Raw genomic sequence first — 24,755 nt, 5'->3', positions numbered from 1 at the left:
TGTATTGATATTGATGGAATCTTTTCGGTTATAATGTTTTGTTATGTAGGCTTGTAATGGATTTGAAGTCGATTTTATTATTAATTGAAATGTAAAATGTGAACAAGAAAAACAAATTTTTTATTCAAGAAGATTCTTACAATAATTTATGAACAGCAAATTAATAAAAACGAAGTAAATACTTTTTACATACATGTCAAAATCTCAGACAATTAAATTTATGCATCCTGAATGAAAGTGACTCGAGTAATGAGTAATTATTTCTTAAGATGTCTTAATATGATCCATTTTAATTCATTTAACAAATGATATACATATATAATATATAGATATAAAAATACACTGTTGCTAAATCACAAAAAAAATAGTTGACTGTCTTTTCAAATTTAATAAAATCATCATTTCACACGCAACTGTCATAAATAACTTCTAATATCTGTTCAGTGTAGTGCTTAAAATATTGTCAGGGTTGTTTTTCAGCTCGCAGTTCGTCCTCGAATAGAATTTACCGGTAATTTACACGCAACGTCTATTGATTTTGTCTGTATTACCAGAGCCTTTTATTATAATATTTCATAAGCTATGACAAATTTAAAAGGTAATAGATCGTAAATGTCTTAGTGTTAGTCAAAATTTTTTCTTCGCATATTATGATTCTTTCATTTTAGGATGTTGATTGTCATGTTTTGGGCAAAATATAAAACTTATGAGCTTAGCAGTAGGTATTCACTCATCAGATATTTGAAGGCCAAATACCAATACTTATACAGTACTACATACTCAAGTTAGTTGGTAAGGTTGGTGGAGCATTGTCAATGTAAGGAATGGTTAATATTTCTTATTACAGTACCATTGTATCTCCACAGTGGTGATCACTTACCATCGTATTGCCCGTTCACCTGTTTTTTTGTTTTATGGTATAGGTTGGCGGCGAGCATATGGGCCACCTGATAGTAAGTGGTCACCATCACCCATAGACAACGACGCTGTATGAAATATTAACTATCGTCAATGTGCCACCAACCTTGGGAATTAAGATGTTATGTCCCTTGTGCCTGTAGTTACACTGGCTCACTCACCCTTCAAACCGGAACACAACAATACTGAGTACCGTTATTTGGCTGTAGAATATCGGATGAGTGGGTGTTACCTACCCAGACGGGTTTACACAAAGCCCTACCACCAAGTAAAGCCTGCCAAAGTAATAATAAAAAAATGTAATAAAATAAAGTTTGGTGGAAATTATGTGCCAAATTTAATTCGATTAGTAAGTTATTAATGTGTGCGGTTATCTTTGTTTTGTTTTTAAACATTAATTGAAGATATCCTTACCGAAAATTCTTTATTCGGGAAATAATTTTCCAACTGAATTCATCGTACGAATTATTACCTTTTTTTTTTCTTTTCAAACAAACGAATAACCACATCTGTATGTCTTTCATTCAGCGAATTTAAATTGCACTGAATGGTAACATTCCATATGCATTGTCTCTATCCCCTGGGGTTGAGAGCTCATCCCGGCAACTGGAATACGTTGTACATAATTTGTTAGCTTGCTTTATTCTGTTTTTTTATATGTCATTTATTTCATAATGAATTTAAAAGGATACACTGTTATAATTGCTACTAGCATTAATTATAGGCCTCGAGGGATTTATGAGAAAGGCATCAAAATATACTTATAATTTTATGTACAAAATCTGTACGATACAATAAGGCCGAAAAATGCTGTATTACATATATGAATGTTTTAATACCTTATATACTATTATTATGAAATATATAGCGCTTTTCTAAAACATTCCTACATAATATAAATAATGGTAAAAACCGTATCATAATCTACTAGATTCTGAAAACTAATCGGATAGCTTTGTAATACATTAAACGAATTAACAGGCACAAAAAGTCATATTTATAATTTAAGAAAAGAAGAACAACATAATACCTACAATATAAAAAAGAAAAGTAATCAATATGAAATAAACACATATCAATAGTTTATTGTTACATTTAATATCATTGAATATAAAAATATTTCAATAAGAGCATTATATTCAAAGAGATTTTTTTTTGTGCTTTATTTATTATATGATATTGTAGAATTTCGTTACCGCACCAAAAGAAGGAGAGATATTTAATGAACCGATGCAGGATAGCGTTACGTTTTTTCGGGGTGATGTGCCCGAAGCGGCGTTGCCCGATTAGTTTTTGCGTCGACGTGATTGATGAGTCGCCGTCGGCTACTCGACAATTTTGCCAATATACAGAAAAAATATATACCGAAGACAAAAAAAAAAAAACAACTTAGTGTAACTTACAATTGAAATTAACATTTGACAATTATCTCCTTTAACAGACATTGTTTTGCTATCCCTGCATAATCATGAAAAATTGACAAAAAAATATTCTGTTTCTAAAAAATCTTTAACATGACAATTTATCAAAATGCTAATAGAATGACTCCTACTTTCTGTTATTGTTCGGTAATTTCACCTGAAACGCAACAGTCTAAAGGATGGACGCTAATCAATAAATTTTAATAATAACTTCCCACTCAATATTAATTCATACGTTCTTGTAAAACCGGCACTCACCGACCAGCTTGTGAAAGTATTTAATAGGTTTGTGTTTTGTAAAAATACTTGGGAAAAAATAAAAACAAAACACGACGATTTGTCTGCATCGCCGGATATTATTTTAAATGAATTCTGTCACGCGACGACACATCCGCTTACAGAATTAGGCATCATACAATCAGGCGATTTTAGTTCATATACCTTTATAAGTAAAGGTCATGTTCATTTCGATCACATGTATTGGAATCGCCCAGCAACAGAATAAAATAAAACAACAAACTTACTTAAGCCCTTAATTTACGAACAATAAGCAAATAATTCGCCGACACAACTATAAACTCATGTTCATTAAATTGGATTTCGACAAAGCCGAATGATAATAAATACAACAGCATCATGACATACTTTTACAATTGTTTAAAAAAAGGATCAATTCTAAATTCATTGTGTTAAGGTTGAAAATTCCTTGGCAGATATTTTACAAAGTGCTGGACTGTCATTGATTCAGTAATATTGTTTGGGGATAGGTCGCCGGTTCACATTCCGGTGCCGGAATGCGCCGGAGACTGATTTATAGCCCGGCTCTACTTGAAACCAGTGTTGGGGACGACGGACGTGCGTCGATTAATTAAGCAATATATAAATACAAATTTACGATAACTCTTTACTAGAACGAAATGGCCCTTTTTGTCACAATATTTTTGTTGTTAAACGTATTCTTAATAATAATCAACGGTTTCATTTATTATGTTGTTTATGGATAATTATTTTAAAATGTTAACTTCTTAACTTATTTTAAATGTCATATTAATTTAAATAAATATTAAATATGAGACAACATCACATACATTACTCTGATCCCAATGTAAGTAACTGTAGCACTTGTGTTATGAAAATCAGAAATAACGACGGTACCACATACACCCAGACCCAAGACAACATAGAAAACTAATGGTAATCTACTTTGACTCGGCGGGGAATCGAACCCGGGACCTCAAGTGGCGGATCCATGAAAACCGGTGTACACACCACTCGGCCATGGAGGTCGTCATTTATGAACGCCAACGTTACGCCAACAAACGCCTATTCTCTAAAGAATGAAACAAATTAAGGAAATGTTTATTTAATTAAATATGTAAACCATTCAAAATGTAATTTTGTACGTTTCTTGAAATTTTAACAAAATTAAAACACACCTAGTTCAATAATGTATATCATACTAAATGTAACCTAGGTAACAAGCTATCTACATATATTGATCAGGGTTTAATTGTGAATTAAATGTTTGTATTATTATGGAGTTACAATATTGCCATTTTTTTTTATAATGTAATAAAAATTTGGTACTATTAATAGCAGCATGCACATCAATTGGATCTAATTTTAAAACGATAACATATAAACAGCCTGGAATACGTCTTAGGTACGTTTTGGTTTAAATATACAAAATACTTACCAGTTCGCAAATAATATAAGTAGTTAGTTAGGTAGATAATAGTTTTGAAAATAAAACTACGAAATTACAGGGAAATGTTACAATTCTCCTTGAAAACGCTTGAAAATAAATGTGAGATACGAATATTCCCTAAGTACTAAGACGCTTGCATACCGAAACGTTTACGACTTTACGACGGGAAGCGCTGTTATAAATTACGTTTCCGTAAATGTATTTTTAACATGACATCGAAATATGAACCTTATTGCAATGCTTTAGAAAACATTTTATTATTTATTTGTGTACCTCACCTTATTAAAATAATTAAAATTATTTTTACTGGTGTTCGAGTAATTATGGTATGTTTACAATTAATAGGGCATTTTTATTACAATTGCCTGATGCTTCACTAAGCTTCGCTTGTAAGCTGTATCCGTATTTAGATTCCTCTCTGTAACTCCATTCACTTAACATTTAAATGTTTAAAATCTGTACATTAAGATTTCACATTTAGATAACACATACAAAATACAATAACAAATCTTTGGTATAAGTAGGCGTATGAAATTCGCCTGATCAACATAGCCCATAGACAATGCCGCTGTAAGAAATATTAACCATTCCTTACATCACCAAAGTGCCACCAACTAAGATGTTATGTACCATGTGATTTGATAACAAACAGCGTATATAAAAACTTTTTTTTAATCTAAACCAAATTTTGATACATTTATTTTTCCAATACAACTAGTACAGAAACAGAAGCACAGTAAAAAAATTATATTCATTTATATAAAAATAACTGTTACTCACGGCTCTTACGTGTTGGGGGATAGTTGGCCCTATTTTATGTTTTCCCTGGGGTTCAAGCTTGCTCTATACCAAATTAAAAAAAAAGACTGTTAAGTTGTTTTCTATGCGTAATAGACAAAAAGATGCAGTTAATTTAGCATTTCCAATATTAGAAAGAATTATATAATAAATAAATTTATGATATACGTAGTCGTTTCTAACGGGTTGTGTTGTTGTTTCTTCCAGAGCAAAGAGCTAAGCGGTGGTGCGTGCACGCGTGCTCCTGACACTCTCCCTGGTCTGACGCACCACTACCCACACTGCTTGGATAGGTAGGTTACGTCTCACTAAGTAGGGAATTTATTGACATACGTATAAATCACTAGAAGCAATTTCGTTCTTAATTCAAAATTAACAATCCAATTTCAATCCTGAACATCCAACATTTATTGTACTCGTCAAAAGATACGTGTTCTGTTTTAGATAAATAAAATTGGTATTAATATTATTAACTACGTATTAGAAACGGTTAAACAGATTACCTTAAAACTTATAACGCATTATCTGATGCTCCTCTGGTGCTACTAATGTTCATGAACATTAATCATTTAATATTAGCAAGAACGCGTGCTTGCTATTAACATAAATATACTATGCTTGCAATACATAATACGAGACAAATGTTTAATGGGAAAATATGATGACATAAATTCGTAATGAAAATGCACCATTCAAATAATATATAAAAACCGAATACCATAACAGTTTCTCTTTCTATTGTCAACACATACGAGACAAGAAGACCAAATTTTGTGTATACCGCTTTATAAAATGTAAGTCAGCAAAGACTAAAATAACATATCACTCAGTAAAAATATAATCATAGATTTTTTATTATACTGATTTGACTACGGCTTTATTTTTCTTTTATAGTACGGCAAAAATATACGTCTATTGAGATTTCTGATTATAAGTCTTAAAGTGAAATCTATAAACATTACAGGTCTCCAACACAATGCGACATTATGGGCGGTTCGAAGCTAGACGCGTGCGAAGCCAGCGAACCCAGCGAAGCGAGCGAAGCAAGTCCGAGTTCTTCAGAGGATTGGAACTCACCCACCGAGCTGAGCTGCTACCGGCGACTGGGGGAACGGTTGGAGAGGATGGAGAGACCACCGCTGATGAAGAGATTAGCGCTTGGTCTCAGCGGCGCCTTGTTGCAGCCCTCAGACGACGACGCCACGCCTCTCGTCACAGATACTCCTACTACGTGAGTAAGAACTAGATTAAATATCCGTAGTTGATAGCGTTGATGTCAATATTAATAAATGTGTAATTATTCAATTATTAAATTAAGAAAAATTAATGAATGAAGAAATGTAGATATTAAACCAATATATCTATTATAATAAAATAATAATAGATGCAGCGCGTCTTTTAGAAATTCGATGAACTTGTCTGTACATATAATAAAACTAGCTTTACCCGCCCGCTTTGCTGGGCATTACATTAGTGTTACATTAAAAGCCTGTAAATTTCCCACTGATGGGCAAATGCCTCTTCTCCCTTTGAGAACAAAGTTTTCGAGCATATTCCACTACGCTGTTCCAATGCGGGTTGGTAATCTACCAATAAAATTCGGCTACATGTGTATCTATACATTCATTAGTACATCTACAATATACATATGTACGATATTCATTTCATTGAAATTAGACACATATAAGTTTCCTCGCAATGTTTTCCATCACGGTCGAGCAGTTTGAAATTTAGTTGCTTGCACGCGCTGTTTGAATAGTTTAGTTGCTTTTTGAATAGATTTTCTTTTTTATTTCATTATTATTTATCGGTTGATCAAATGAAAATACTTGTATGTACTAATTTTCATGACAATCGGTTGAATAGTGTAAAAGTCTTTTTGTCGTAGCGCCACCTGGTGGCGAGTTACATCAATGGGGATAGCATAATCATTTCCTATTTCAAAAAGCACATATTATGCATAACAATTTTCATAATGATCAGTCAAATAGTTTCTGAGTCTATAGATGGCAGACATACAAACACATACTTTTTAAAATATATAAATAGCCTATCATTTGCGCAATCACGTGTTCTTACCGCATACCAATTTTTGTAAAGATCGGTTCAGCCGTTCTCGAGTTATAGCGAGACATACAGACAGACAGACAGACAAAAATTTCAAAAATGGTAAAGCTGATATCAGTCAGTCATAAAATGAATACCTGTGAAGAAATTAGACAAAAAAATGGAGTGTACAGACAGACTCTAGAGATTTATATAGTAGTAAAGTTAAGATAAAGATAAAGATTGGAGTGTCTGTTTGTAATATTAACATAGCCCCTTGTACTCATGTATGTATACACGATACATATACCATAATGTAATTTTTTACAATTTTTGTTTTTCTGTCTGTCTGTTTGTTCCGGCTATTCTCTGGAACGACTGAACCGATTTTTACGGAATTTGCACTAGCTGATATAATAAGGAGTAACTTAGGCTACAATAATATTTCTGTAGTTAAATTCAAACGCGTAAAAGGTCGCGGCGGGCATAGCTTGTAACAAAATAATACTAGATGCAGAGCATTTCTTAGTAGATCGATGTCCTTTTTTATATAAAATCGCTGACAATTTCTTCATTGAATATTCCCAAACGTATTTATTAATGTTGCTAAAAAACCTTTTCAGCCCTACAAATGTTCCGCTATGTCTCAATGGAGGGTACATTAACGAAGCATCCGAGGCGGAAGCACGCACGCGCGAGAGTAACCGCGCGCGCCTCGACACTTTGCCCTGCGATCTCGACGCTGATTTTAGGAAATGCAATAATATTAGTAATGGGTAAGATTTCGTCTAATTTGGTTGTTCTTAAATCAAAATAATAAATTGAATGACAACAATAACAAACATTTCTTATTAAAAGTCGTTCCAGTTTATGATCTCATCATTTTACAAATTATATGAATGTAATGTTTAAATGAGAATGTAGTCTTACACTTGTTTTTTTCTTTATTATAATAACATATTCCATGCAATAAGAATTTCATGTCTCTGCACACAATTTTATAATAATTAAAATTTTCACTTACTTAACATTACAAAGGCACTAATCAACAGTTACTCAGTTATTAAATTATTTATTAATATAATTATAATGTATATGCATATTATTTTAAAGAAAATTTTTAGCGGTTCTTTTGTTTTTAACTTTGTTGTTGTATCATCTCGACTCAGAGTCGAGATGGCCTAGTGGTGCACGTGCATCTTAGCCGATGATTGCGGGTTCAAACCCAGGCAAGCACCGCTGTTTTATGTGCTTAATTTGTCTTTATAATTCATCTCGTGCTCAGCCGTGAAGGAAAACATCGTGAAGAAACATGCATGTGTCTAATTTCATCGAAATACTGCCACATGTGGAGTGCCAATGGAAGAGGAGGCCTTATCTCAGCAGTGGGAAATGTACAGGCTGTTACTTTAGTTAACTTTACTATGCATATTATTTTAAAGAATTTTTTAGCGCTTCTTTTGTTTCATAACTTGTTATTGTATCAATCTTACAAGTTCTTTATTAGCAGTTCTATTGTGATTTCTAATTATACTTTATACATTTCATTTTTAGTAGACCGAGTACGGGTAGCGGTGCGACGTCATCATCTTCGGGCGAGTCGTCTTGCGGTGCATCGCGTGCGTCTGGCAATAACAACGCGCGCCCTTTAGAACCGGAGCTCCGACACGCGCCTTGGTTTCAGCAGGGCATACCGAGAGAGGTAATAGGAATCAAGCTCTTAAGTTCGATCAATAAATACGAGGGTGAACCCTTAGACATTACTTTAAGTGACTATGAGATTCGTCAAGCGAAAAAATGGAATATAAAATAATATGGTCTCAAATCCAGTCAGGTACTACTAATGTTCATGTACTTACTCTGTATTTTTAATTGACATTGCTCGGCAGTGATGGCACATATCGTAAAAATACCTGTATACCTCTCTTCACAAAGAGAGGAGGATGTTAACAGGCTGTCTCTTTACTTTTTACTTTTATAAACTTTTATTTTTATTTTCTTTTATTGGTTCATAAAATTGGTTACAATCCTTAAAATGTTAAACTTAATATAAACATGAACATAGATTGAAACTTTCTTGATATGAACACAGCATGCGTATATATATGTTTATATTAGTATTATCATTATAAGTTTTATTATTTTTAGTTATAAAATATATAACTAAAAATAATAATACAACTGCAATAATAAAATAAGAGAGAAAAAGCTACTTAGCTAAATATTTACAATGTAAGAATAAAAACTTACTAAAAACAATAAGAGTTCTGCCTGATTAATTCGGCAATAAATGTACATCGATATTCCATAATACGATTTAAAAATTACTGAAATAAATGTAATTTTCTATCTTGGTTTTTTGGAGGAAGTTACAGAAAATTTACGGAATATTATAACAAATAATTAACCTTTTAATGCGATGTACATACATATATTGACAGTTAGATTTTTCTGTAACATAAAAAAACACACACAAAACAAAATTATCATTATAGAAAATAATTTTTCAACTATACCCAGCAGTGAAGTCGATATTGCACATTGAATTTCTAGATCGCACTGGAGGTTCTCGGCGCGCAGTCCCCTGGCGCGTTCCTTGTGCGCGGCAGCACGACACAGACTGGCTGTCTCGCGCTCTCTTTGCGTGTGCCGCGAGACTTCGCACCGCTGGGGATAGCCCACTACCTCATACTGCGGACACCTAAAGGATATAAGATTAAGGTACAGCTCACATCACTATATTATGGTAAAGTATTTTAATGCGAACACGTTGTTTAAAAGTGTAACCTTTTTAACTTTAGGATGGTAGTTAAACATCTCAATAATATATTATTAAATAAATTTAAGAACATGTTTCCTATTACCACACTCTGTACGCTCTACTGCTATTTTTATGTTTTAGTTAGTTGTCCATTTTCTCAAATCAAATATTTACGCGAAGCACTGACAGAACTCAATTAACAAAGCTAACTAAAAAACAAAATACTCACTTGATTTTCTAATTTGGTATGAGATAAAAATCAGGGTGAAATGATTTCACACAGGGCTTCACGAAGGAGTTCAGTTCGCTGTCGGCATTGGTGACGCACCACAGCGTGATGCCGGAGCTGCTGCCGGTACCGCTGCGGCTGCCGCGCGCGCCCGCCCGCCCGCGCGCCGACCTCGAGCCGCTCGAGCGCCTCGCGCCCCCCCGCGCCTCCGCCCCGCACAACGGCTACCGCGCCCAGCTCGACGTCTGAGCCCGAGTGTTCCCATCAGTAGATACCGACACTCGTGCCGAGATAGCGAATATATTAGATTCGTTTCCAGTGACATTGTTCAACTCGTCATTCTGTGTGGTATCACTTTGTATCGGTATTCTTAATAAGCCATCAGTACAACATATAACAAACACCTTTGTTCTGTCAAAAATATTAACAACTTACTGTACACATAAATACTTTCTAAAATCTTGTCAATACTATAAGGAGTAAGAATTGACCCATACACGTTTATATAGAAATTCGTAAAGGAAAGTGCTTCTTATACTAAATACGTTAAAAATGTATTTGTGATTGTGGAATCTAATCGAACGATATGAAAATCAAGTGTGACAACAATTTAATATATTCGTCGTGTTTGATGTGTGGTCTGAGAATTGACTTTGCTTGCAATACTGTAATAAGTTTTAAAACTAATATTGGAATCGGTAAACGATTATAATCATAATGACAATTATGTTGCATAAAATTCTGATCGTCCTCCCAACGAAACCAACTTATCGCGCTGTCTCTTTCATGTGTATTAAGCGAAAGAGAGACAGCTAGTTTAATTTATATTTAACGAAATGGAATGAGGCCCAGAATGTATTCGAACGTCGGATTATAAAGTAAGTTTGTTTGAAATTGTATATCATTCGAAGGTACCTATATCAAAATTAATTAGTCGTTGCGAAGTCACTAAATTATTGTACGTTGTCTAGTTACTGTTTGCTAAGATAGTTTTTATAATAAACTAATGTGATAAATATTTACTTAGGGCGTGTAAAAATTATTGTACAATAAATAAATGTGTATATGGATTTGTAAGTATAGCGTTTTGTGTCATAATTTATAGTTTAAATGTAGGAATTGCGCAAGAATATGATTTATTTGTTGTGCATTTAATTTTATTTTAGGTATATCTAGTCGTAAAACTCATTTTTCATTCGAAATCAAAATTATATTTTCGATGAAGTTTTATTCACAATACGAAATGTTATTATATGAATTTGTATTGTCACACTATATAAAATGTTGCGGAGCGACAGAAAAATAAATTAATAAAGAAAAAAGACGAGGAAAATTAAATATTTCTACGTATAAAATAGTGTGACATTTGGTTAAAGTAATTGAATCGCTAATAATGTTTTATGTGATGTTCGGTGCATTTATTGAGGTATTCTAAAATATGTAATTGTTGGGATTTAATAAAATATATTGTGTGGAATAAGGATTTTGGTAAAATGTTTTATGAGAAATAACCTACACGAAGTAGCCTTCGATTGGCATTACTGTCAAGTGAAACAATTGACAACACAATGATAGCCAAATCTTCAACCAGTTCTTAAATATAAGTTTATAACTTCATTGATGAAAAAAAAATCTTTTTTTTTTTCTAACCGTACATAATTGTTTCGTGTAAATTAAGATTTCGCTTCTTTGAGCTTTATTAGTTGAAAATGTTTATTAGTAATGGGCTAATATTGTGATGTCATTTAAACATTACACTGCCTTAGTATGAGAAACGTGTTTGTAAATGAAGATACATTTATCATTAGAATTAGCCTGTTGATGTTTTTCAATTCGAATAGTATTCAAGGCTTTACAAACTTCTAAATTATCTAAGTGCCATTAGATATGATTGACAATGCCCTTATCTTAGCTATCAATTGAATTTAAAATAAAAAACAAAATCATTTTGAACGTATTGGGTTGATATTGGAATATTGTTATGATTACTTTTTCTATCACCGTATATAAGTATATATTTTATTTTAAAATTACGTGTTCTTAATTCAAAGGCACATTGACAATTTAATCACAGACACAAGATATTTCGTAATTTTATTGTGTTATAACTTATAATTTTTATAAAAAAAATATTAATGAACGAAATCACATCAAAACTTTTAAAGGTTATATATTTGCTGACTAAAACTTGTCACCATCAAGCCTCTTGATTATATTTTATTGATGCAGTAATTTAGTTTACATTGTCGTTATTGCACTTTTAAATTAAGTATAGGTAAAGCGCTTAATACTGTGGAATTTGACGCTTCTAATAATTTGTTTGTCCCTCAGAAACATGGGAGTAAATATTATATCCCTCAATTATATTCAATATAGTTTTCAGATTTTTAAAACGTGGAAAACTATGATACGAAGTATAAAAGTTTGAAGTCATATCAGTGGTCATTATATTTTCATAAATAATTTGTCAATAGATTATTTTTTTTTAGTATAACCTGGGCATTGTTAAATCAACAATAAAACAAATATCTTAAGTTACTGTAAACGAAATTATCACCTGTATACATTTTCCATTAATTTATTCATTAATCAATAAAACAATGATTACAAATATTTTTGTTTTATTTACCTATGTAATATAAAACGACAATTAAATGATAACCGGTGGCAAAGTTATGACTACTAATAGGCAGAGAAAGAGCCCAGAACTGACGTCATAGCCCATGCTTTGTTTTTATGCGAAATTAGTTTAGTACACTGTGTATGCATGCCTATAAATATTGCAATAAATCGCCTATAAATATCTGCGTTGTGGATATTAAAAACTACCTTTATTGTAATTTACCGATATATTATTTTTATATATAAGGTATTTTAAACATTTGCCAACTAATCTATTTAACCATGTCGAATGACATATATAGACAACAAAATACTTGTAAGTGTAGTATAATTCGGTAACTAGTTAAAAATGGTTTCCAGATTATTTAAAAAAAAATCAATGTTAATATGAATAACGAGATCCAGAATGAGACCAACATAGTACGATTGTTCTTTCTCGTTTCTTATAATTATTAACACATGAAAGAACGTATAGCACATTTTTTTATTTTTAATAAAATAATTCGACTTACAGCATAGAGTTAAGTAATATCCAGTTTCTATATGATTATTTAGAGTGATCCAGTATTTTTTCTGGCACTTTAATATATGTTAAGACTAAATTAATAAATAAATTTTAAGAGTACTTTTAGAAAGAAACTCCTGGAGTTAGGCTCGGGTTCCATAATAGGACACTAATTACTGTAAATTGTACAATTACAACTGCATTGTAAATCTGTTTATTTAAAAAGAGCAACTATGCGAGTTTCTTGCTGTTTCTTCTCGCTAGAAGCTGCTTTCCGAAACGGTGGTAGTATTTAATTGTTGACGATTCAAAAACGCTTCATTGTGAAGTTTACTTGAATAAAATTGATTTGATTTTATTTGATGCCCAAAAAACGGTCACTACAGGGCGGTATAATCATTACCGCTGTAAGAAATATAACCATTTCTAATATAGTCCATGCATTCGCTATGTTCCTCTTGCCTATATTTACACTCGCTCACTCAAATAGAAACACAACAATACTAAGTATTGCTGTTTGATGCTCTTGCCCAAAACCGTACGGATACTTAGACGATATTATCCTAGGATATTCTAGAAGGGATACTATGTAGGATTATAGGATAAACGGATATAAGATTGGAAGACAAGTATTTCAATAATTAATTTTAAACTTCAATTTGAAAAAGCCAACCGAGCTTTATTCGTCCTTGAACAGCGCCATCTAGAATAAATGAGATAAACTACAAGACGGGATCTCTGTTTCGTAAAAAAATATCCACCAATTTCTTCTTATACCAAATAGGTGACGTTCTCGCCTAAGAAAATTTCATGTACAGTAAAATAATGCACAGTAAAATAATTTTAAATAGGTATTTATTATTTATTTTACCGTGCAAGGCTATTTCTTATAATTAATAATTACACGGTCGATATATGTACATTATTAAATGAAATATTTGTTGGCTAAATAATGATATAATAATACAATTACATAAATTTATTTAATTTATTTGTGTTTTCTTTTTAATATTGTTGCGCCGACTTTATCATAAAGACGGTATGAGAATGTTTTTTTTTTTTCATATTTTATTCTAACTACAAGCGATTGTTAGTCAAAGTTTTTAAATAACTTTAAATTTTTAATTAATCAAATTGTGTACGTGTAGTGTAATTATATAACTTTCTTCAAAAAACGGGCTATAGGACACAAAGAGATTATTCAAATCGGATCGGTAAATCTTGATACTAGCGCGTTCCACAAAAACTCCAGCCTTTGTGATTCAAAGTATTTCTTTTTACAATTTTAAAAGAGAATTTACATAAATAATTTGAAGCTATTATTAAATTTGTGATCAAATTATATTTTATCATAGCAAAATACAATTCATGACTGTCCGTTAGATTAGTGGCTAGCTTATTTTTTTATGTTGGGGTCAATCTTTGAATCTGGTAAAAAAACACAGAAATTTCAATTAAGAAATTCTCAATCAACCTGGATTTTATATATAGTTTACAACTTCAGAGCCTCGGAAGTACAAACTGAAAGCCGTTGGTCTTGCTCCTATAATATGTCCCGAGCAGATGGCTCCTTTGAGAATAGCCACCACGGTGCCGTAGCTAATAATAGCCAAGAATACTTTATAGTGTAAACTACGCAATATTAAATGCAAACATGTCAAAAGATCGCTTTGTAGTATAGTCATTCTGTATACAGGAACACGTTTTAAATAGTACGAAAGTAAATTTCTAATTGCTTAAGATTTTAACTTACACTAATCCTACGCTTCAAGACTTGTTAAGCACTTGCTTCGTTTTAAATATGTAATGCAGCTTCATTCGTTTGCAATCAGCGTAACGCCGAGCAAGCCTCTGAATATTCCCTTTGAACTGCTCCAAGTTGCACTTCTGGCATTTTTAATGCTGCGTGAAAAATGAGAATTCATAATGTGAGAGACATTATCTTCAGTATTTATGTGTTTGAAGAACTAGCGAATGGATTCAGTCTCGAGGACGAAATTAATTTTAGATTTCATATAATTCTTTGTTATATTTTGCGGAATCGTAACAATGGCGGCGACGAATATTTTTTCAAGTATGAAGAAATATTAAGACCGAAATATTATAATTAGATATTGAATCGCTTATTTAAATACAAAACTAAAGGTGAAAGCCATTGTTTGTTTCGATATGAAAGCTGTTAATTTAATGTGTCCAAGATTTCATCAATTGATACGATATTGGAGATTCTGTACTTTTTTTTTTTTTTTTAAAAAAACCCTATTTAAATAAAATCGATTATAACTCAGGAATGTAGTGCACGCTTTTGTTTATTACTTGTACACTTTTTAATGTGTGCAACTTCTAATAGTCTTCCTAAAAATGACAATGAGATTGAAATAGGTAGATGATATTATTCTATTATTTCTAATTCGCTTATACAGTCAAACCACATATAAGTATCTTATTATTTATTTGTATTACATGTTTTTTTACAATGTCTAATAAGAGTAGCTATCGAGATTTGCTGGTGCTTTTCGGGGTAATCGATTTTGTGACATTTTGGGTTATGGGTGGTTACTTAAATTTAGTCTTGTTACTAACATTACATTAGTACTATTACAACTATTCAAAAGTGTGTTAACACGTTACAAAATGACCATTCACCGTTGATTACATATTATTATTTCGATTTTATTTTTATTCCAACATGGTTATTGTAAAGATTGTTGTATAGGTGATCGGATGCATAAGAATATTTTATAATTGTTGTCCTTAAAGTACCTAGTCCAAATTGTTATGTTTATGTTTCACAAAAGTTTTTTTTTATATTGTTCTTAAAATATCCTACTCGGTAAAAAAATCACCAATTCTTTGAGAGTACGATTGAAGTGATTGATGGATTACTAGAAGGTTATTCTCGTAAATGTATTGTTTCCGATGTTGAATAAAGTGAACTCCGAAATCGTACTAGTGTAGAATTATATAATAAAAACGTCTCAATTTAAAACTAAAACGTCGTATGTTAAGTATCGTTATTTTTCTTTAATTTATTCTCTATTAATAAAAGGTTAAATGTTATCACGAAACAACCAATATTAAATAATATATAACCTTATAATATTGATTAAAATTTTTACAATTAAAATGTATAGTATGGTTAGGAGTTCGAGCAAGCAGCCTGGGGATAAGTGGTCACCACCGTTCTTAGAAATTTGCATGGTAATAATAAATTTCTTACGTTGGCAATACACCACCAATTTTGGGAATTAAGGTTTTATGTGCCGTAGTTAAATTGGCTCACTCACCCTTACAATATACAAGTAGGTAATATAAATTCGTTCATAAAATTGGAATTTATGTTACTCCTCCGTAAAGTACATAATTAACATACAATTATCAGTAACATACGACCTTTTGAAATTACAGTCGCGATACCTCAGGAGCCTTTAATGTTTTTGTTGCCTATAAAATGAAATTGTTATTCCTTTCTCTTTATTATAAATACTAAAACAATTTACGATCATTTTCAATTTTCACATTACAAAACATTCACTAATAGACTTAGTCTAAATAAATTTAGGCGTCAAAAGCGATATAAGGCCGCCTGGTGATATAAAAAGCCGTAAGTTCGATCTTGACTATTGTCGACCACACTAATTTAGACCTAAGCTTAATTAAAGGGGTAAATAAAATACTGTTGGTTCGAATCTGATCAGCGTCCCTAAGTTTTCGTGGTATTTATTTTATTAATAAGCACTTAGTGGTAAAGTAAAACATTATCACACAAGTCTCATAAAAACTTACTACATGTTCTGTTATTAGCAACGTATTAACATGGGAGCAACGTTGTGACATTAGTTACAATTTTTGTAAAAAAAACTTATGTAAAGATTTTCGAAATGCCATTGTCATATTCATAAATTAATAAGTAAAAATTGGAAACAAATTATTGTACGATGTGATACACCCTACGAGCGTTTATATTATACATTTTAAATAACATAAAAACAAAACACTACATTCCTACATTATTATATCTTTAAAATTAATTCAAAAATATGAGCAACAATATGAAAGAACAAAAAAATATAAATAAATTATTGCATATTAACAATAAATATTTTTTTTATTTCAAATAAAAATAAAAATAAATATTTTTACACTATCAATTACTGTTTAAAATTAGTATTTTATAATATACTTTACATGAAATTCCCTTATGTATTTAAATCATATATATCTACTTTCAGTTTTTCTATTTTTAAATATTTGTATTTTTTTTATTTATTAAAAACATATATTTCGTATTACTATGGTATCATATTATGTATAGATCGTAAATAATACCTTATCGCCTGTTTAATACTGTTAATGATAAAAATCTTATATAACATGGAACTTTGTTCAGACATGAAGCTTATTTAATTCACCCGAACAAATTTCTTGCCGGATTGTTCAGGTTTGAATAAATATTTTAAATGAACTATTTCCGCAGAAACTTTAATTTACTTCATAATGATATAAAATCTAGTTTCGTTATGCTTGTTATAATTAATTATAATATTGTACGAACTAAGTTAAGTTATTTTAATTCTAAGCATAAGTATACTATTCGACTACCTCCTCTACCTACCTCGTAGTCGATTCAAGGGTACGCTACTCCGAGTTTCCGAGTTCGTTTCCGATTCGATATAGAAAAAGTTTATTAGTTTTCTATGTTGTCATGAGTCTGGGTATTTGTGGTACCCTCGTTACTTCTGATTTTCCATAACACAAGTGCTTTAGCTACTTACATTGGGATCAGAGTAATGTATGTGATGTTCTCCAATATTTATTATTGTAATTTAATGAATTACAAAATCAAAGAGGTAAGTTTTAAATGTACCAACAATCGAAAAATAACTTCTGTAGAATAACCGAAGACTGTAGATTAAGGTTTTTACCGGATTAATCGATCAGACGTCATTGATAGCATTAATCATTGGTACGAGTACAATGGTATATTCAATCGACGACTTGTCACCACATAAATCGAGCGATCGACGATCGATGTCGTTGATATTTTTTATCGGTTAACTTACGAGTTGACAGTTTGTATTTTTGTTTTTAATGAATATTATTTTGGCCGTACAATTTCATCAATATGTGTATATTTTTGGTACATTTACTATTACATTTAGTATTTATAATTCATTCACTACTACCTTCCGATTGTTATATTTATTTTGCTAACTGTAAGATTTTTTTTGGCAGCTCGTAATATAATTCAACTTATTCCGTTTGGAATTTATGGGTAGGACCAGACTAATGTTAAATAAGAACATGATACCACAAATCCAATTAAAGAAAAACAATTATTTAATTTTGATTATTTCACAATTTTTTCTTCAAAAATTGATATTATTTTGCACATAAAGAAAAAGGCGTTTTTAGAATGCTAATAGTGCAGAACCGAATCATAATACTACATATATAGGTATATATAAGCAGGTAAACATACGTTGCGCTGGCTTCGCTCTTGTTATCAAAAAAATTACTTTATGTTGGCACATACGATGTCAGGTAGGATAACTAGTTTTCTAACAATTTTATTGGAGCTTGTTCAAATAACGTCGTCGTATTAAATTGAGTCGGTCCTTGCATCGTCGAGTTAATCATTCGATCGAGTGGAGGAAACGCTTGGCGTAAATCATTGGCTCAAGTTTCACGACTTGAATACGGTCTAAGTGTTAGTGCCCATGACGGCTAAGTAAAATGGTCTGCGGCTTTGACTTCTATAAATTTGTAATGGATATTCGGAACGTTCTTTGATAATAAATTCAGCGAAGGGGCAAGCAACTTTGGTATTAAGATATCTGAACCAGTTGAATCTTGACAACTAAATTTAATTGAATCTTACGCACCGAGAACTTAGGTTGAAATTTGATTACCTTTGAAAGCGGAGGTCGTAATATCGTTTGAATTTGTAATATCGTCTGAAAACAATCCAATTCTAAGAAATACAAGACCCGTCTGTGCTGCAATACTATCCTACCTGGAATTTAGAATATGAAATTATCATAAAATTTTATATATCCTTCCTACCGGTTTATTTAGGATCTTTTTATAAATTGTAGCCGTGATACAGTAATTAGGTTCTGTAATAACAAGAGTAATATGATGATTGCTTTTCGACCTCTTACGTTTATTAATTTAAGCGTTAAGGTTTTTAGAGAAGCACTTTTAAATATCTTAATAAATAAGATAAATATCCGTATGTTATTCTAGGCAAAGTGCCTTCCTAAGCTTTTCTATTGTGACTAAAGAAACGACCCAAAGATGTTTTTTCTTATCTTTCAATACGCTCGTATTATGTAGTTCTTTATTTTACACGCGCTCATTCGAGATAATGGCCCTTGTTCTTATTCATAAAATCATTATAATAATAAGTACCTACCTGGCATCCACATATGATAAACGATGTTATATGCGAAATGTTTTTCGTCCAGATTTGGGGTCAAACAATAAAAAGGCGGAGTAGAATTTTTGAATTTTGAAGCTTGATTGTAGTGCAGTAATTGGTATTATACCAATTACTGCACTACAATCAATAACAATACCAATAACTGTAATATCAATAACTAGGTTATTCGCGTGATATTTATAGGTCTTAGACCAATATTTCCCATTCGAGAAGTGTGTTACGACGTAACCCATATTCTTCCTCAGGATTCAAACTATTTCCATACAACATTTCATCTAAATCGGTTCTACAGTACTAATCTGTGTTTAAGCATAAAGAAATAACGAACATAATAACTTTCGCATTTATAATATTACAATAGCTCAGTCTATTAGTTATTACTTCTTAGGTTCAGTAAACCTTCAAAGGCAGTTGTAGTTTCTTCTAAAACTTGTAATTAAACATTCACTGCTTTGTGTTTTTGTCATTAGTTTTTTGACTTAGAAGTATGTATATTGATATCATAAGATTCACATGTTCATGAGACGTACTAGTACGTGTTCATTATAGCGATGAATCGCCTAAGGTAAATAAGATTTACGTTTATCTTTAGAATTTAAATTATAGTATTAATGAATTGGCAAAATTACTTGTTAAATTAAAATGAACATTAAAATTTTATTTATTGAGAGCGATATTCCTAATTTCATAAAATATTTCCAATAAGAATAAAGTTTTAAAACTTTTACAAATTCTTCATTATCAATAATGATAAAGTGCTTATATAATAAAATAGTTACTAAAGAAACTATTTCATTAAAAAGTTGGATTAATGAGATACTAATACTTCATTGTGTCTTAGTAACAAGGCTTTGTACAAATAATATCAGCTTAAGATTATATGATAAGCGTTTAGTAAATAGTATTAACAAATCAGTCAAGACATTCAACTGATATGAACATCTGTGTCTCTGGTCTAGTAGAGAAGTTATAAAGCCACAAAGCCGACGTCGTGGGGTCAAACTCTAGGACATTCACAGTATCACGAGATCTTAGTCTGGGAGTTGGTAATGTTTGTTTGGTACTTCGGAAAGCACGTGAAGTAATTTGTCTTTTATCGATACTTTTTCGTGCTCGAAAATCCCTTTGAATTTCGTGTGAGGAAATAGAGTTTCACCCATATTTACGCAAACACCAGTTCACTGCAATAAAAACAACTGCAAACAACAACAGCCTGTAAATTCCCACTGCTGGGCTAAAGGCCTCCTCTCCTTTTGAGGAGAAGGTTTGGAACATATTCCACCACGCTGTTCCAATGCGGGTTGGTGGAATACAAATGTGGTAGAATTTCTATGAAATTTGTCACATGCAGGTTTCCTCACGATGATGTCCTTCACCGCTGAGCACGAGATGAATTATAAAGACAAATTAAGCACATGAATCAGCGATGCTTGCCTGGGTTTGAACGCGAAATCATCAGTTAAGATGCACGCGTTCTAACCACTGGGCCATCTCGTTTCACTGCAATAATCCTGCCCAAACATCTAGTATTCCTTGAGAATGACCCAGTGGTGATGATCAGTCATTATTAGGACGAATCGTGTATTAAATCCCAGTAAGATTCTTTTACATCGATGACAATATCCTCGATAATATATTCTTTATAAATAAAGTAAAGAATCTTTATCTTTATCTAAACATGTACCCTATTAAAAACTCTATTATGTGAAGTCAGAGCCCAGTTGATAAGAGCGAACTGTGTTATCAAATATTAACATGGCAAGTGGCGCTAGACATCGCAAATGTGCTTCCGGCGTCGGCGCTAATGACGTCATCACACCGCCCTCAACCGAGGACCACTTGGCAAATGACATTTACATGCATAAGTTCATGCATAGTGACAAAATTGCTTCGCGCTCCTTGAATTTGAAAGGCTTTCCTGAAATTTTATATTATAATTGTTTTAAATGTACAATTTTCATTAAAAAAAAGGTGTTCCCCTGATGTCATTTTCAAGCGCAGTACTTACTTCTAATTAATTGATATTTTTGTGCATACACTACCTCTTTTCTTGTTAAGCAGTTAATACTGCAATTAACTTGACCTACCGTGATTGTATTTGTTAAGAATTCAAGTAACTAAGATTACGATTTCAGTATTCTAAAATATTTTTGATATTATTTCTTTGACAAGTCAAACTAAAATTTGAGCAATGAACTGTGAATTCTCTCCTTAGAATGTATCAATTTCAACTCATTGATGATTACAGCAGAAGTCCCTACTATTAAATTTAGTTATAATTCAAAATCAAACCGCTCCCCGACATTCCTCTAAGCTGACTGAAATTACTTCGGAGCTATTTCTAGTTCTATAATTTCGGAAGATCATGTAATAAAAGCACTCCCCGATGATGTCCCACATAAATCAAATTTGATTGCTCTGACAATCCTCCTCGCTTTTCTCACTTAAAACCCAAGGACAAGATTTAGTATTGTCACGTTAAATTGAATTGTAATCAATTACCTATTTGATACTACGTAGGGTTTGTTTTTTTTTACTCTAGAATTTGGCGCTGCAGGAAAAAAAGAACTACCTATGCCTAACATGGACAACGCGCCACCAACATTGGGAATTGAGACTGAAATTTATATTCATTCAATTTAATAGCTAATACTTTTGTAGTCCTATTAATAATATAAGACTTATAATACATACTTTCTCTTGACTTATAAAACTCCACCAACGAATATGCAGTACTTAAACGGCTGTTAATTATGTGAACAAACGACTGAATTGGGACGCATAACTCAAAGATTTGCCGTGCACTAAATGTCGGTAGGCGATCGAAGTTCTCAGTCAACTCGTGGTCATAAAAGATGGAACTCTGTCGAAATATTGGTCAAAATAAAAAGTAAAAAACATGATAATGATTCAAACCAATACAAAGGAGGTAGCATCCATCGCGCAAAGTATACAAACAATTGAAATTGTGACAACAAATAAGTTGAATTAAACTTATCATTTAATTTTCCGACTTTATCGGTGCCAAACTCTTACAAAAACAATAAAATTCTATATGTAAGACTTGGCATTCGCTTGGAATGCACCCAGTCGCCAATTCCTTTATCGATATTATCGACATCAGAAAATACATCACAAAAAATATAACAGATAGTAAAAATCAGAGATAATTTTTAATTACCATTTTTAATCTGATTATAATTTTGTTAATGAATCGGGAAACTAAATACATAACTTTACTGTTAAAAATTATAAGTTCGACTTTCAAAAATTTTTCTCCGAATATAGAGAAAGGAAAACAATTGAAGTTTTCTAGTTATTAAGAATAAAGTGGATCACAATCAAAGAGATAAAATTGACCTTAATAAAGGAATTCTGATTCTGGAGGGCAAACGACAAATCTATAAAATACATGATGATATGGTATCAAAGGGATATTGTTTTATTCATACTTACGTGCAATAATTGTAATATTTTATGTTTTATAAATGCTTAGTTTAAGCAACCGAACAATTTTACATACATTTCTAAACGAAAACACCTTAAATGCTCAAGGTAGATGTGAATAATATGGAACTCTCGACGTGAGTCCGCAATGCACTTGACCGATTTTCTTCCCCATATTCAGTAACGTAACGCCATAAGTAATAGTAAAACTGCCAATAAACACTACTTTCTTAAAATTTTATTTTGATATTTTATATTTAAAAAAAGAATTTTGTTTTTAAAATAAACCTAATGAAAATAACAAAGCCAAACACTTTGGTTTTAAATGAGATTAAGTGTATTGTCTCAAGAGACACAATTCAATAAAATCTTTGTTGAATTATGGATTGTTAAAAGTGTGAAGTGGGTTAACGAATCGGAAAGCCATTATCGGCTGAGGGAGAATTTGGGAAGGATGAGCAGGCGGCACCTAGCACAGATTAAAATTGCGTCCCAATCCAAAAGTGAGGGCGATATCGTTACTCATACAGTTTTATTTGGAAGTGTAATAATTACAGCTACTAATATATTCATTGAAATACATTTTAATATAATTTGTTTGAATTCGGACTCCGATTTTAATTGTTCCATAGTATTCCTAACGTTTTGGAAAACACCTGAATTCGAAAAGTTGACGGAAGACGCTCGGAGTTCGCTTGTGATCAAGAAAGGCTGATTGTAATTTGAAGAAAAAATTAGATGATATTTTTTTGGTCGTTTGAAATTGTAATTTATAGAAATCGATACAATCACTAGGACAAAATATAAATCTATCTATAAATCTATCCTGTTTTAATTTAAAGATAAACATAAATAAGAACATTAAGTTTTGAGGTTTAAGTAAAATAAATCATATGAAATAATAAAACTTCCTAAGTGTCTGAGCTTTCAGTTGACAGAGCGATCTGAGTGATTGAAGAGTCGAACAACGCCCATATAGAACCTTCATTTGTAACATAAGGATGCCTTTTCACTGAATTTCAGTGCTTAAAACTTTTTAATTCTGTAGTACATTACCAACGATACTACATAAGTAGTAATATTTTTTTGATGTTGAAATATTTCAAATTTTGACGAATACATTTACAATATTTTTTTAAACATATGCAGCATATATAACTGGTGTCCAGCCAGTTTATTAAATTTCATTACCGCCAGTCCATAATGTGAAAATTATATATTTAATTTAAAGAGTATTTTTATTTATGCCATAGGTGGCAAACGGCAGGATGCTCATGTGATAAAGAGTGACCACCTGATACCGCCCATAGACATCTTTAGCACCAAGAAGGTTTGGAGGTAGGCTTCCAGCCTTTAAGAAATTAGCACGCTCTTTTCTCGAAGGAAGGAAAGTCGTATCGGTTCGGAAAACCCACCAAGGACAGGTTGGTTTCACAAAGAGGTTGTGCGAGGCAGAAAATTGTAATATTAATAAATATTTTATTTATTTTTCTCGTTTAATTAAAACAACGTAAATATTATTAGGGTACGTTGTATTATTTCTTGACACATAAATTTGTTATAGGAACTTTTGACATCAACACGTAACATGGAAAGTTAATAACGTTGGTCTCGTTAATTTCCTTGGGAGAAACTACACACGGCTTATACTAAAATGTATGTGTATATGGACTGCCTTGTAGATAATTAGTTCATCATACAACAACGTCCGGTCTTGTGAATTTATAGTCGGCTAAGTGTTATTCAATTTATACAGAATACCGGCTAGTTTAACGGGGTAGACTTTAGCCTGTAATATAAGTTATACTTTTTAAATTTGGTTTGGTATCCTCCAACTTTTAATTTTGTATTGATG

At 31.8% G+C, this 24,755-nt stretch overlaps 1 protein-coding gene across 1 annotated transcript in view; it reads left to right on the top strand.

The window, feature by feature from the left end:
• Positions 1-12,475, top strand: part of LOC124532527 — a 114,861-nt gene extending 102,386 nt beyond the window's left edge. Inside the window, exons 6-11 of the mRNA XM_047107462.1 lie at positions 5,053-5,138; positions 5,810-6,076; positions 7,515-7,667; positions 8,446-8,593; positions 9,445-9,612; positions 9,936-12,475. Coding sequence (XP_046963418.1) covers positions 5,053-5,138; positions 5,810-6,076; positions 7,515-7,667; positions 8,446-8,593; positions 9,445-9,612; positions 9,936-10,130 — 1,017 coding nt within the window. The 3' untranslated portion in view covers positions 10,131-12,475. The remainder of the gene's footprint in view (positions 1-5,052; positions 5,139-5,809; positions 6,077-7,514; positions 7,668-8,445; positions 8,594-9,444; positions 9,613-9,935) is intronic.
• The last annotated feature ends 12,280 nt before the right edge of the window (positions 12,476-24,755 follow it).

The sequence above is a fragment of the Vanessa cardui genome, chromosome 9 (assembly GCF_905220365.1).
Source record: "Vanessa cardui chromosome 9, ilVanCard2.1, whole genome shotgun sequence".
Lineage (NCBI taxonomy): Eukaryota > Metazoa > Arthropoda > Insecta > Lepidoptera > Nymphalidae > Vanessa > Vanessa cardui.
The sequence above is the reverse complement of the archived record's forward strand: the minus strand, read 5'-3'. Positions and strand labels throughout refer to the sequence as shown.